General features: G+C 54.0%; 1 protein-coding gene across 1 annotated transcript; it reads left to right on the top strand.

Moving 5' to 3' along the window:
- Positions 1-12410: 12410 nt before the first annotated feature.
- On the top strand, positions 12411-14215 carry EGR4 (early growth response 4). Its single transcript, XM_059818248.1, has 2 exons — positions 12411-12549; positions 12888-14215. Exons 1-2 carry the CDS (start codon positions 12411-12413, stop codon positions 14213-14215), a joined length of 1467 nt encoding a protein of 488 aa, XP_059674231.1.
- The last annotated feature ends 231 nt before the right edge of the window (positions 14216-14446 follow it).

Raw genomic sequence — 14446 nt, 5'->3', positions numbered from 1 at the left:
TTTCCTGAGAAATCAGCTTTATTTATTTCATCAGGAGAGGAGGAAAGGAAAATTCAGACCAAACAGTCCTAAAACAAACAAAACTGTATATAGCATCAAATCTCTCTGTATGCATAAAGTCCGAGGTAGGGCGGAAGCCTACCAGAAGTGTTGGTACCCTTGAAGTCAACAGCAAAATTCCCACCGGCAGGTTCCTACAGAAGCCAGCTCTCACTCCTCAAGTCCTTTTAGTTACAGCTCTGCAGGTGACTGCCTGCATGCATGACCTTGGGCAGAGGATTTTTCACCTCGTAGTCCCTTCTAAAACACTTCTCAAGCATTAATGAAGTAAATCTCCCAACGTTCCTCTACATCGGGTCATTATTGTTATGATGGCAAATCCACCCCCAGCCTCTGGGCTGGCAATCGCTCCATCCTCTCTATGTTACAGTTTCCCAGCCTGGTCTCAAAGGGAGTGCGGGGCTGTAGCTCTGCTCTTTCCTCCTGCTTGGTTTTATTAACGCAGGAAAAAACAATCACATAAATCTCCCTGGTTTTGGCTCCTCTCTGAGTTAGCACAGGTTGGGAGCTGGGCCAGGGACCGTTCCCAGGAGGCAGCTTGCAGGAAGCCCCCCTGTTTTGAGGGGTAAGGAGTTTATTAACCAGCTGGGCTCAGTGCCCAAGTTCCCATGCACGTTTAATTCAGTAATGTGTGGCATGCGAGTCATCTCCAGAGTCCCCGAGCCTCAGCCAGTCAGACTGGGTAACCTCATGGCTGTGGAGCACCTCCATGCATTTCCTCTCTATAGGTGACCATGGCATGGAGGGGAGGGATGGAGGATGATGTATAACCAGGTCTTTTCCCATCAGGGAGCTGAGGCATGATCAAGGCTCAAAATAAACCTAGTCTAATTAGCAGAGACTGAAAGGTTGCAGAGGGAGTGGGGTCCTGACCTGCTGGGAGAGGGATGCACCCCCGTTAACTTTGGGCAATTAAATGTTTGATTGGGAGCTCAAATCTCACTATTCAGCTGGTAGGAAAAGCTGCTCATTCCAGCTGGCAATTCAAAGTGCCCAAATTTGCAACTGAACTCACTGGATTTTTTTTTTTTTATCATGGGATCCTGATCCCCCCCCAACATCTAAAATGAGTAGTCAGAGCTCACTGCAGCTCAGCATCCTTTCTGGTGTGCCCAGGCTCAGGGGATGAAGAGGAGAAGAGGGGCAGGTCAGTGCACGCCCAGGGTGCACCTTGATATGGAGCTGGGATGGACCCAGACAGTGGGAGGGACCGGACTCGGGACTTCCAGGGGATTTCCCAGTTAGAATATAGTCTTGGTTAGGCGTGTAGGTACCATCTAACCTAGATTCTTGCAATCACAGCGGTCAGAGACAAGTGTGAGCACTGCCTCGAGACCTGAAAGCAGAAAGCAAATTTAAAAAAAAAGAATAAATCAAAACTTTTTCTCTATATATAGGTTTAGCAATCTGGGGAGTAACCTTTGTGCTTCCCGAACACTTTGGGTCCGCAGTTCTGACTACCTCCTCGTATCTGGGTATTTTCCCTGGCTGTATGGGAAGGGAATGTTTCTTTTTCACAGAAACTCATTGATTTGGTGATTTTTCTTGGGCAGAGGTTTAAAGGGCCAACACTGAAGGAGGTGATCCAGCTTTAGAAATGTCTCCACTCAGGAACATCGCTTTTTATTTTTGTTTATCTATTGCCCCACAATTCCTTGAAGCAGACTCAGCTCCTTCTTCTGCTTATTTTTAGTTGTGAACTGGAGCAGTGAAGGAGAAATCAGTGCGAGCTGAGCACGCATCTGTCATCACTAGCTGTCACAACACCAGAGACACTGTGTCCATCCCTTGCCTTGCATCCGGCAGCATCTCCAGCGATTACATCCCACTTTCCTTTAAAAAAAAAGAAGAGAGCTCAAACGAAGAAGTTTACAACATCAACAGGCTAGAGCATTATTCCTGCCATCGTTAAATTGGCATCAGGTTCTCTTGTCAGGGGTTTCTATGGAGACATTGCACTGTCCTGGCAGGCAGTTTATGCTTCATGGCAGTTATATTTATGTGTATTTGTCAGTGAGCCAGAGTGGGCCAAGCCCTGCTCTGTCCATTTGGAGTAATGCAGGATTCCCACTGGCAGATCTGGGCACCGAGCAAGGAGGCATGCCGTTATTTTCTACTAACACTTTCTTGTGGGGTTTCTTTAATTCTTTGCAGCTCTTGGCCAAGTGTTCTGCAAAAAGAGCAGAATCCTGGAAGAAGAGCTGGCTGCAAACCTGTCCCATAGCGGAGTTACGTTTGGTCGCGGGCTGGATGCATTGGGGCTGTGGGAATAAGGGGTGCCACAGAGCCCGCAGCACTGGATGAGTTGTTTAGGATGGTTGGACACATCCCGTAGACTGCAAGTGGGATGTCCCTGCTCCAGGACAACCTGTGTGCTTTGTGAATGGCACGCTCCGTTAGTGACTACCTGCAAACCACCGTGTTATATCCCTATTTTAGATCACTAGTAATTTTTCAACTTCTGCGCTTATTTATAGCCGGATGTAAACTGCGTAACTGATGCTAACGGCTGTAGTCATTAACTGAGGTGGACCTCCACGCAAATAAGCTGCCATAAACTAGTCCCAGGGGACAAGCTTCAGGGGATGATGGGAACAGGGCGAGCATCGGGGAAGGCTTGGGGGCCAGGAGAGAGCTGAAGGCCAAAGTAGAGAGTTAAGACAAGAGGAGACTTGTTCATCATCTGAACCTGCAGAGTAAGGAGTGTCCTGGGGCCACCGTTAAATGGACCACTCTGGTCCCTGCATCTTCTGGACAGAGGCCGTGAGAGTATTTACTGATATAAATTTATGAGTGCACAGGACTGACAGCTGCTGTCTTCTTCCGTCTGTCCATCTCCCCACACCACTGCTGACAAATGCAAAGCCCTTCTTCCAGAAGAGAGGAATGAGCAGGGAATGGAGGCAAGATGGATGCGAGCCAAGGAGTCGGGGGACATCCGTCAGGAGCACGACCAGTGGGCAAATACAATATTCAGAGTCCAGGACGTGAGACATCTTGCAAGAAGCTCTCCATGATATCCTCATCCTGCAGGCTTCTGCATCGAGGTGGGACATTCAGCATTGCTCGAATCCCTCTTCCACCAGATGAAATGAAAAGACCCTTCTGTTAACTTCAGAGAGGAGCTGAAATCAAAGGCCTGAACACCCTCGGAGGACCCCTGTGAAACTATCTCGAGCTGCTTCCTATTTCTGACTCTCAGGCTACACCAGTAAATACTCTCGCTGATGCGTGGCATCGTGATGATTCATATGTTTATAGGAAAGTTTCAACCCCTGTCCCTCACTTTCCAGCTCAGACTAGCGCTCGTATACAGCTTCCTCACCACGTTATTTAATGATCTGTTCCCAGCTCCAGCTGATCCTAGTAAAAAGGTGATGTATGGCCCAGAAAGCATGGGCCAGCCATTGGCATGGTGTTCTCATCTGTGCTCTACACCCATAAATTTCCAGGTTCCCCTGGAAGGAACTGCTCTGGCCTGTACCCTGTGCCCGAGGCTCTGCTCTGAGCCTGGTCGAGAGATGATGCATTGATTCTTTCCCGTACTGGGCTCATGCAGAAACACTGTTGAGCCAGCTGCGTGTTTGAGTGCAAATACAGCCAGGCACGATGCAGCCAGTTTATTCCCCTCAACACACTCTGGTACATCTTAGCCACAGTAGTCCACATTGTTCCCTGAAGGACAAACCTTGGATTGGAGAATTATCCTCTCCTCAGGAACAAACAGGACTCAAACGCATTGCCAGACTGAACGATACACCAAAGTCCAGATGCTGCCAAGTGTGCGACCTCAGCAGGAGATGTTGGACTGTCACGAAACAACCCAGGAAGGTTTCCTTACTCCTGCACCACAGCAATGGGATGATGTCCTGGACCAGGAACATGGGGTTGGTCACTCTGAGTCAGGCTGAAGTCCAACCTAGCCACGTACTTCGTCCGTGACAGTGGCTGATGGATGCCTAGATGAAGGTAGAAGGGGGCATCCAACTGCACTCTTACCCCCTTGGTATGCCCTTCCAGGTTCTGGCAATCCATAGCAACTGGCTGCAAAATGCAGCTTAAGACATTTTTAAGAGTAGTTAAAACCAGCATTCTCCCATGGTATTTTGGGGTAGAAAATGCACTCTAGCATATACATTTTAGAGCGACACTTTTCCCATTTATGCCTTGGTTGGGCAGTCTGATTCCTGCAAGTGAGATGGCAAATTCTGCTCCTCTCATAGCTGAACTACATAATAGATAAAACTTGTATTAATTTACATACCATACTATATTTAATAGTTTTCCTAATTGTATGCCAAGAGACAAGAGCAGCTAATTTGAAGAGTTCCATGAATTTCCACATGCTTCTAACCTTTGGCATGAATATCATGAAGTTTTATTAACATAATTAATACTAATGGCAAAAAAAAGGACTGCTATCATTTCACTCTTGTATTTTGGATATGAGTCGAGATCACGATACTGTACCCACAAGCAACAAATCTGAACTTGATAGATGGATTTGCCTTCGTTAGCAGCTGACGGTGACAGCCTTTAAATTTACTTGGGAGGAAGAATTGATGGCATAGAAAGCTGATGTCGGGGGCTGGTGGTTCTATTTCATGGAGAGGAGAGTTAATAAATCTTCATGCTGCTCTGATTAATGATTCTGGAGAGCATCTTACTCCGGATTCTTGGAAACTTTCCTGAAAAGGAGCAGTGAGCTGGTCAAGGAAGCAAATAACACTCACAAATGAAAAGCTGTCAGATAAATTTGTCTCCGAGCAGGCACTGGACCAGGTGTGTCCCCCCCCCTCTTTGCAATCAGAGGCGTAAGTCATTGAGCATGGTTCATGGCCACAATTTGCAGTAGGTCGTTAGAAAAATAACACGGGCTGCAGGGAGCATGGATTTAGCTTCAATCTCTGCAACAGGCTCTCTGCCACATCCTTGGTCGCACCGGTGGGTACAAAAACAGCCCTTTCAACTCCGAGTCTCTCAGGGAAGCCCCCTCCCGTTCCCAGGGTCAATCCCAGTTCCCAGTAATCCCTGTGGGCATTAGGAAACTGGGTCTCAAAACCAGCCGGGTGCCCAGGGAAGGAGGGATGGGTGGGGAGGCAAAGCAACCTCGAGGCTTTCTTCCTTTCCCTGGGCAAGGAAACGCGCTCCTCCCTCTCCAGCCAGCTTAGCTTTCCTTACTCGCCCCTCTCAAATGGGATTTTAGTCTAATGTTTGTTAATGAACGCCTTTATCTGACTGCAAGGCTGCTCTCTTTCGGGTTGATGACACTGACGTAAAGGGGCCAACATTTGTTTGCGTCTCATTCGGGACATGCGTCCCCGGCACACCTCCGCTGTATCGCTTGCGAAGCCGGAGCCTGGAGGCTGTTGGGTGCCGTGCGAGCCTCTGCTTGCCCTAACGAAACCTGCCCGGGCTGCGGGACCGCGGCGAGCCGAGCAGAAGGGGCCTAGGGAAGGCAAACAACCCTCTTTTGGTTTTCGTCTGCCGTGGGGACTGAGATGGCCTTGCAGCCTGATGAGGATAGAGCCTAACGGTGCTCAGGGCTCGTTTTGGGTCTCAAGGTCCTGTTCAAAGGTCCCTGGAAGCTAAAAAATAAAAGTCCAAGTGTTTTGCTTCAGAATTTTTCTAAATAAAACAGTCTAGTGGCTTGGTTTAAAGAATGCTTTATTTAAAAATACAGATAAATTCTTAGAGGTGATTAAAACCAGTGTGAAAACGAGTGGAGAAAGACTTATTTGGGGCTCAATGAATCAAACTGGAAGGCAGGCTTGCTTGGAGATGTTTGCAGCTTCCCAGTCAATACATCAAGGCAGACAGACTCTTAGGAAAAAACGTGAATTGGAAAAGAAGTTGAGAAAATTGTCTCCTCCTGCTTTATTACTTTATTACAGCCAAATTATTGTGTTCCTGACAGCCCCAGCCTCAGCCCCTTGCTTATACTGAGCCCAATTAATCTTCCTGCCCCTGACCAATGCATGCAAAAGCACATGCTAAAAATATTGTGATTAGGACGCGTGATGAAAGAGAGAATAGAAATACCACTTCTGCTCTCCACCGGCTTCTCCAAGAGCTCGCAGCGTTAGCACTTTGCCTTCAGTATTGGGTTTGATTTTATTATTCGGGGGGCAAGGGGGAGCAGGAGATGAGATTATTTCTGACTATAGCCTATTTTTAGGAGGCCATGCGATCGCGAGCGCTGCAGCGACCTCTCCGCTTTGGCAAGCTGCTCTGCCATCCCCGTATGCAGTCGCTCCCAGGCTGTAACTCCCCTCGGCTAAACTGCAGGTAGCAGCCAAATTTGAGGGATTTTACCCCAAAGCTCAGCTGCTTGTGATAAAAAAGCAAGGATGCAGGAGAAGCGGTCTGTAAATTTTAAGGGCAGGAAGAGGTGTTATCGCCAGCCGAGCGCCCGGAGAATATGGTGATGTGCAGCAACATAAAACCTGGAGCGAGATAGCCATCCGCCCTGACCTCCCGCTGTGCCCAGGCTCTGAAATTCCAGCCAGCAATTCCTCCCTCGTGCTCGGTAATTAAAAAAAAAAAGCTCCTTTTGGCAGGCATTTCATAGAGCCTCACGTGCTGCTTAAATCTGCTGAGGCAGCCGGGGCATGCCTGAGGAAAGATGCTCTTCGGCAAAGGTCCTCAGAGCATCGCTTCGCTGCCGCCCCAGGGCTGGCAGCAGGGCCGGGGGGTGGTGGTGATCTCCTTCTCGACCTCTCCGGGTTGTCCCTTCTGTCACACGAGCATCCTCTCCACGGCGCCAGGAATAGGTACGCAGCGGAGAGGGCACGGCTGGTCGCGTGCCAGTTGCCATGGCAATGCAGAGTGATGTATTCTAGAAGTTTTCCTGGAAGGGGAGATGGTTGTAGTGATCTGAGGGGGAGATGGAGGATGAAGAGATGAGATCCAGCGGCTGAGCGGTGACCCATCGACGTGCCATCTCCAGTGGCTGTCCCAGGAGAAATCTCTGCTCTTTTGCATCGTGCCATCAACCCCTCCGTGAAGTCCGTTGCCAGCTTCAAGATTTTGGGATGCCGCTCCCTTCTGCATCTCAGAGGCCTGGCGGAGGGAGGTTTGGGGTGATTTATAAAAGAATCTGGGCTTTGTGGTTGGCTTTTGGTGTGGTTTTTGGTGGGGTGGTTTAAAGGAGATGCTCTGTGTCCAGAAGATGGACGTCACGAAAGGTAATTCAGGGGTTTGCGTGGAGCAGTGGGTTGCTACCGGCAGCTCCCGTGCACCCAAACGGCATCTTGCAAACCATGTTAGTGCTTGCCCCTAGCACCATGGGGGGAAGCAACAGCCCTTCCCGGAGGATTTCTTTAAAATACCCAATTCCATCTGCTGCTCAGCCCCATCTGCAGAGCAAACCTGAACAACAAGCAGAAAATCCATGGGACGCCGTTGGCCATGAGAGATGGAAATGCTGGGGAACAAGGGGAGGCAGGCAGTGCTGCAGGGTTGTTGTCTTTTCCCCAGCTTCCAGGAAAAAAACACTTTTGAATCACAGAAGCATCTTCTTGAGTATTGAGGACCAGTGGCTCAGAATCAACAGAGCCACTTTCTCGCCCATGAGAGAAGCTCTTGGAAGGGGTTAGCATTACCGGCAGGGAAATTCCCAGCTGTACCCATCACCACAGAAAGGTTTTGATCACCAGGAGGAGGAAATTCGTCACCCCGTGTGAGCAGCCGGCAGATTTATCGCACACACACCCGTTTGCTCGGAGGCTCTTCTGAAGCTGCAAGAGTGGAGGTGGTGGGCACACTCCAAACAAACAGAAAGAGATTTCTTCACCTAAAACTTAGCTCATCTCACAGCGCAGAGGATTCTAAGGATTCAAAAAGGAATCAGACAGTGGAAAAATGCACTGAGGACTATTAAATATAGGGCATCAGGTCAAATGCAGAAGATACATGAGCCGTGAATACTTGGGGCTTGAAGAAGACACATGGAAATTACAATTTTCCCTAGATATGTCGGCTTTGGGCACATGGGCCCAAGTTTGGCTGCCAAAGTAGTATTGCCATAAACCAATGCTCAGCCCATCCCTTTGGAAAAATGAATTCCATCCTCAGATCAGTGCTCTCGATCTCTGCCCTTGCCAGCTGCTCTGGAACTGTCCCCTCTTGCCCAGCCTTCGTGCTGCGATGGGGAAACCTTCCCCCAGCTCCTTGCTGGCTCGTGGCAAGGCAAGGCAGGAGGACGAGGATGTTTTGCCTCCTTTCCACAGCAGCCTCTCCTTTAGGCAAGGCTGGGAGTCCCAGGAGCATCCAACCTTGCCCCAAAATCTCCCCAGACTATAGGGTAGACCACAGACCAAGCCCCCAAAGATGAAAGCCAGGGGGAAAACATGGGACAAAGCCAAGAATTAATGCTTGATTTCCATGCAATAACCCCAACTGGGAGTGCGGACTGGGAAACTCGGGGGGGGAAGGAAGGCTGATAGGCCATTGCAATGCGGTGTGGTGGGACGGTCAGCAGAAAGGTGGGACCCTGGGACCAAGCTGGCTCCCAGCTCTGCAGGGGAAACATCTGGGTGGATCAGCAGGAGCCAGCAAGGAGCTCACCAAGCAAGCGCTCGCCCTGGCTGGCAGAGGCAGGCAGGCGCCCGGGGACGGTGGCTTGTGCCAGCCGGTTCCAGATGGCAGGTGACTGGGGGAGTCCCGGGCTGGCAGCCTGCGCGCTGCGGCACGCTTGGAGGGCTGCAGTCCTGGGCGAGCTTGGGGCTGAGCAACCTGCACCCTGCCAGAAAGCTCAGAGACGCCTTTTGGGCTCCCAACATTGCCAGAGCAAAACTGCTCCTTCCTTTGGGGTCGTCATTCGCTGCCTCAAGGATGCTCCCACTGCACGGAGGGAGCATCGATGGAGCAGGAGCCCAAAGCCCTTCTGCTTGGGTGAACCTTTGCTGCGAGGTGCCCTGTGGACACAAACAGGGCGGCCACAGTGGCTTTCCGAGCCGCTTCAGCTCTTAAAGAAGACCTTAAGCAAAGCTTCCCGCAGCATCTCAGGGACCAGAGAAAGAGAGAGAGGGCCCAAAAACCAGGTCAGAGCCTGAGCTCCGGTACCTCCCCGGGGTGCCCGCCTGCGGCAGGGGGGACCTGGCCACTGCACGGATTTCCTCCCTGTATTTTTATGACGACACATTTCACCCCAGGAAGGCTATCCCGCCTCCTCGCCAGCCAAGTGCCCCTTCTGGGAAGGGAAATGCTGTGCCAGTACCCGGTCCAGGAGCTTGGCTTTGGTCGTGGTCACGTTTTCCCATTACCTCATGCGTCGTGTCACCTCCGCAGTCGGAGCTAACACAGCCACACTCCTCCCGTGGAAACTGCCATCCAAGAGGGTCACTTGAGATTGTTTTTTTAATATAAGTGGGTCTCTATTCATCTCAAGCTTAAAAGAAAAAAGCATTCAACCAGAGGAACAGGATGTAATAGACAGTACCTATACAGCCATCCCTGTATAGTCGGCAGCGCTTTCCCAGGCAGACAAGGCATATATAAACCACGTGATAATTGTTTATTTTCTTGTCTGGGGAACTGAAATGTCGCCACTATTTTAGGATCATCTCTGAGGGTGAAGAGAGGTTTACGAGAGTTGCCTCTGCCCCGCGACAGTAGCAGGGGACCTTCCCACGGCACGTTAGGCTGGCGTGGTATAAAAGGTGGGACAGTTTTTTCCATCTCCGGGAGAAAAGGAGAGCTGCTTTTCCTGGCAGCTGTTGTCCCAGGCATGTGCACGGCAGCAGGCGAGAGAGAGGATCTGGACTTCAGCTCAGAGACCGGAGGCCCTGCACATCCTAAAGCCTGACATCCCGGTTAAAATGTGGCACAGCCAAATAAAATAAGAGCAACCAAGGTCTGATGGGTCCATCTAACGCATCCAAGGAGAGGTGAAGAAGAGAGCAAGGACCCCGAGGTCCATCCCATGGTCATATCCCACCGGCATCCAGCAGATTCCCTAAGCAGCAGGTTGGGGTTGTGTTTAGTAGCCACAGATGGACTATTTTGAACCTGTTTATCATCTTGGTCCCCACAATCTCCTGAAGCACTGAGCTGCAGTTTCGCCGAGCACTGCAGGGCTAAGTATTGCCTTTGGTTTGCCCAAAACCCACTTTCTGGCCATTGCACTGGGCTCCCCCCAGCTCCTGTGAGATGAGAAACGGTGAATAATTGGATCCCACTCACCATTTCCACACTCCGATGATTTTCTGGATCTGTCTCCATCCCCTCTTTTATTTCCAACCTGAACCTTACAGCTCATTCCCTGACACTCCCTGAATCACCAGTCAGGCTTAATGCTTCTTTGCACCTCTTCGCCAGCGATCTCGGTGCCTTTTGCAGAGGCAACGATGAACAGCCTGCCCCCAACGTGGGGAAGCGCTGCTAGACACATTTCAGAGTGATTTGCTTCAAGGTAACGCAGTGAGTCATTGCTGGAGCCAGGAATAGCACCGGAGCAGGGCCCCGCTTCAGTCGCTGTGCCCTGGCTCGAGCATCGTTTGGCCCCGTGGACGTGGATGTGGGTGCTGCGGCACATCCCCAACGGACCCAGCCCACCAGCAAGGGCTGTAAGCACATGGAGGCAGGGAAAACACGCAGGTAGTGGTGCCAGGGAGAGGTCCCCTCCTCGTTTCTAGCTCCTTTGCATCTCACAGCTTTCTCCTGCAGACCCTGTTGCGGAGGTAACCTCATCGGCCGCCTTGCACTCAGAAATGGCTGGTTTGTACCTGTAAATATTTTTATACATGTGTTTTACAGTGGGCTCTGAACCCAACAGCCACATTGCCCAGAGAGAACCTTCCCCTTCCTATCCAAACTGCCTGGGCTGGATGCCGGTGGTGAGCCACTCCCCAGAGCATCACCGCTTATCCAGGATCAGCTCTGAATCAATGTTGGAAATTTGGAAATCACCAAACAACTGAGTGGGGAAAGCAACAGCCTCCAGCCTTGCTTCGCTGGAGGCTTCACCCCACCGCAGCGGCTGGGGGGGTCAGGAGGATGCTCAGGGCACCGTGGCAGCGTGGAAGCGCTGCCGGGATCCTTCCGAATCACTGCTTGTGTCGGGTCCGCTCTTAAAACATCCCCCTTCGACGAGCCGGTGGGATTTGCAGTATGGATCTGCCCTCTCCCAGCCCAAATCCATGCCTATCGGCCTGGGTGGGAGCCATGAACTCGGATGACTGAAACGCGGCGAGGGAGCTGGCCGCAGCTTTTGCCTTCTCTTTTTGGCCACTTGCTCGATCGCAGGAGGAGCCGGCATCCACTTCACGGCTCCAAATCAAAGCGAATACGAAATGCCAAGAGAAAGTATTGCAAAATCAGGCACGGAAAGGGGGGGGGGGGGAACAGCAAACCCGGCACCTTTCACGCTTCTAGAAGGAACAAGAGCAACAAAAGGCATTCACAGGGAAAAAATAGCATAAGGGGAATAAGAGCCTGGGGAGATGTAAATCTGGAAGAACAGCAGCCCACGATGGGAGGGGAGCCAAAGCCCCAGTGCATTGCTGCGGTGCAAGGGCTGGATCCGGCGGGGTCCCCAGCACCCCCCTCCCCTCCCCAGCCGTGGGATCTGCCGGGGCAAAGCGGAACCTGGAGGAAAGCAAAGGCTGCGGGCACAGGCGTGTGTGCACATGCAGGTGCATGGGGGTGCTGGTGCAGGAGGTGTGATGGGGGGATGCGGGCAGGGGTGCGGGGGGGGGGGGGTGCTGTGCATACACACAGAGCAGCAGCCGCGGGCCCTGCAGCGATTTGTTAAAAATATCGCGATTATTAGTGAAAAAGAGAGAGATGGAAGGAAAAAACTAAAAAAACCGAGAAGCCACAGAGGGAGAGAAAAGGGGGAGGGGAGGGGAGGGGGAGGGGGAGGGAGGGGGCAGCGCGTCACGGGAGAGATTTCCTTATTGGGACTCCCTAGCCTACATCCTGAGTCCATATATGGGCATTTACGTCACGGCAGCCTCACTGGGGACTCCAGAAATGGCTGCGGCGGAAGGTCGGAGCAGCCCCCCAGCAGCTATAAAGGGGGCGGCGGGGAGGGAGAGCCGGGCGTCCGCTCGGGCTGCCGCCGCTGCCGGCCCCTGCCTGCACCCCCTCCCCCGGGACCTGCCCACCCCCCCCCGGGCACAGCACCCTCCCGGCACCCAGCCCCAGCACCCCCCGGCTCGCCCCAAGCACCCCGCAGCATCCCCCGGGCGGTCCCCGGCACCTACACCGAGCATCCCCCCGGCTCGCCCCGGGCACCCCGCAGCATCCCCCCCGGCTCGCCCCGAGCATCCCCCCCGCTCGCCCCGAGCATCCCCCGGCTCGCCCCAGCCCGGCCCCGCCGCTCCGGCCCTCTGCCTTCAGGGGAGATGCTCAACGTTATGGATTTCTCCTGCCCGGATCCGCTTTACTCCAAGTACGAGGAGAGCTGCGAGATGAAAACCGGGGAGCTGCAGGGCTTGGGGCAGCCTGAGCAGCAACTTCTGGCGGAGGCTGATTTCCTCGGAGGTAAGGGCAAGGGGGGGAGCCGGGCAGGGATGAGGGACCCCGCTGGGAGTGATAGCTCCAGCCGGGAATCGGGCATCTCCCCCTCCTCTGCCCCCAGCCTGCTCCCAGCCCCTGGCTGTGGGTTCAACAGTCCCCCGCTAGCCCAGGGTGGGGGTCCCGGGGGTCCTGCTGGGGAAGGGGGGTGAAGCCCAGAGCTCCCTGTGCGGTTGCGGGGACCCAGCTAGTACGGGGACCTCGCAGTGACGCAACATCAGCCTCCCGCTGTTCCCCTGTATCCCGCCCCCCCCCATCCCCGTATCCCTCCATCACTCTAACCGCCGTCCCCTCTGCACCCCCAGGTGAGCTGCTGGGCGCCCCGATGAACGGTGGGGCGGTGGATTACTCCCTCCCGGGCAGCCAGCCCTCCCCTTCGCTCAGCTACACCGGCAGCTTCTTCATCAAGGCGGTACCGGAGCATCCCCAGGACCAGGAATCCCTCTTCAACCTGATGTCGGGGATCCTGGGCATCTCCCCCTTCGCCTCCTCCGAGGGCCACCAAAGGCACCTGGATGCTCTTTACCCCTGTCCCGAGGTGGCTCAGAGCCAGCTGGACCTTTACGCCGCCTGCCAGCCCGAAATGAATGGATCCACCCAAGCCCCCTTCCCGGAGCAGGGCTACGGTGGCTTCCCCGCGGCGGAGGGTGCTCAGCCCCTCCAGGCACAACCCGCCTTAGGAAACACCTCGCAGTGCTTCTTCCAGCCCAAGCTCCTGGACAACAAGCAGGACATCAAGCTGCCCGCTGCTTCCCCACCCCTGGACAAATTTAAAGCCTCCTGCGCCCAGTGGGAGCCCGTCACCCAGCATCAGGCCTACTTGCCCACCGGCTACCATTCTCCCGAAGCCTTCCCGGCTGGGGAGAGCGGCCAGGGGCTGTTCCACCCGCTGGGCTCTAAGATGGAGAGCGTCTTGTCCGTCAGCTGCCAGTCGGAGCTCGGCAGCCTGGCGGAGGATGCTGCCTGCTTCGGCACCCATCTGGGCTTCGGCTGCGAGCCAGAAAACTTCCCGGCCCGCGGGGACTTTGCCGACACCAAGATCCACAACCTCCCTCCTCCGTTAATGCCAGAGTTTGACGCCTCCTTGACCCAGCCTGAAGTCCTGCCGGGTCTGATGAGCTCTACCGAGCTCCTCCATCCTCACCCCTCGCCCTCTGTCCCCCCCACGGACTTTTTGGGCCACCCCACCTCTTCCTCCATCCCTTCCCTGCTGCCCACCAACCCTCCCGCCTTGGCCGAGCCCAAGAAGAAGACCCGCCGGACCAAGTGCTCTTCCAAATGCTTCTGCCCGAAACCCCACGAGAAGGCTTTCGCCTGCCCGGTGGAAAACTGCATCCGGAGCTTCGCCCGCTCGGATGAGCTCAACAGGCACCTCCGCATCCATACGGGCCACAAACCCTTCCAGTGCCGCATCTGCCTGAGGAACTTCAGCCGCAGCGACCACCTCACCACCCACATCCGCACCCACACCGGCGAGAAGCCCTTCTCCTGCGACACCTGCGGCCGCCGCTTCGCCAGGAGCGACGAGAAGAAACGTCACAGCAAGGTCCACCTGAAGCAGAAAGCCCGGACGGAGGAGAAGCTCAAAGGTTTGGGGTTCTTCTCAGTGGGTCTCTCCTTCGGGACACTGTGAAGCCCCAACCTGAGCGCTGGGAGACGGCGTTTCCCGAGGTCCCCCGAGCATCTCACGGGAGAGCCGGGGTGGGAGTAACCTCCTGGGGTGACCCCGGAGAAGATGACGGCTGATCGGGCCGTGCCGGGGAGGAGAGGGGGTACGCGGGAGGCAGAGGCGATGCTGCGGCGCTGGACCCACTGGCTGCGGAAGAGGGATCTTGCAGCTCCGGCCACCCGGAGCCGTCTCCAA

The sequence above is a fragment of the Gavia stellata genome, chromosome 5, assembly GCF_030936135.1.
Source record: "Gavia stellata isolate bGavSte3 chromosome 5, bGavSte3.hap2, whole genome shotgun sequence".
NCBI classification, from domain to species: Eukaryota; Metazoa; Chordata; class Aves; order Gaviiformes; family Gaviidae; genus Gavia; species Gavia stellata.
This window is presented reverse-complemented; position numbering and strand designations above follow the sequence as displayed.

Excerpts from the sequence above, each read along its gene's own strand:
- EGR4 (XM_059818248.1), top strand. The coding sequence starts at position 12,411 with ATGCTCAACGTTATGGATTTCTCCTGCCCGGATCCGCTTTACTCCAAG. Across the intron at positions 12,550-12,887 it reads GGAGGCTGATTTCCTCGGAG|GTGAGCTGCTGGGCGCCCCG; the intron begins GTAAGGGCAAGG and ends CTGCACCCCCAG.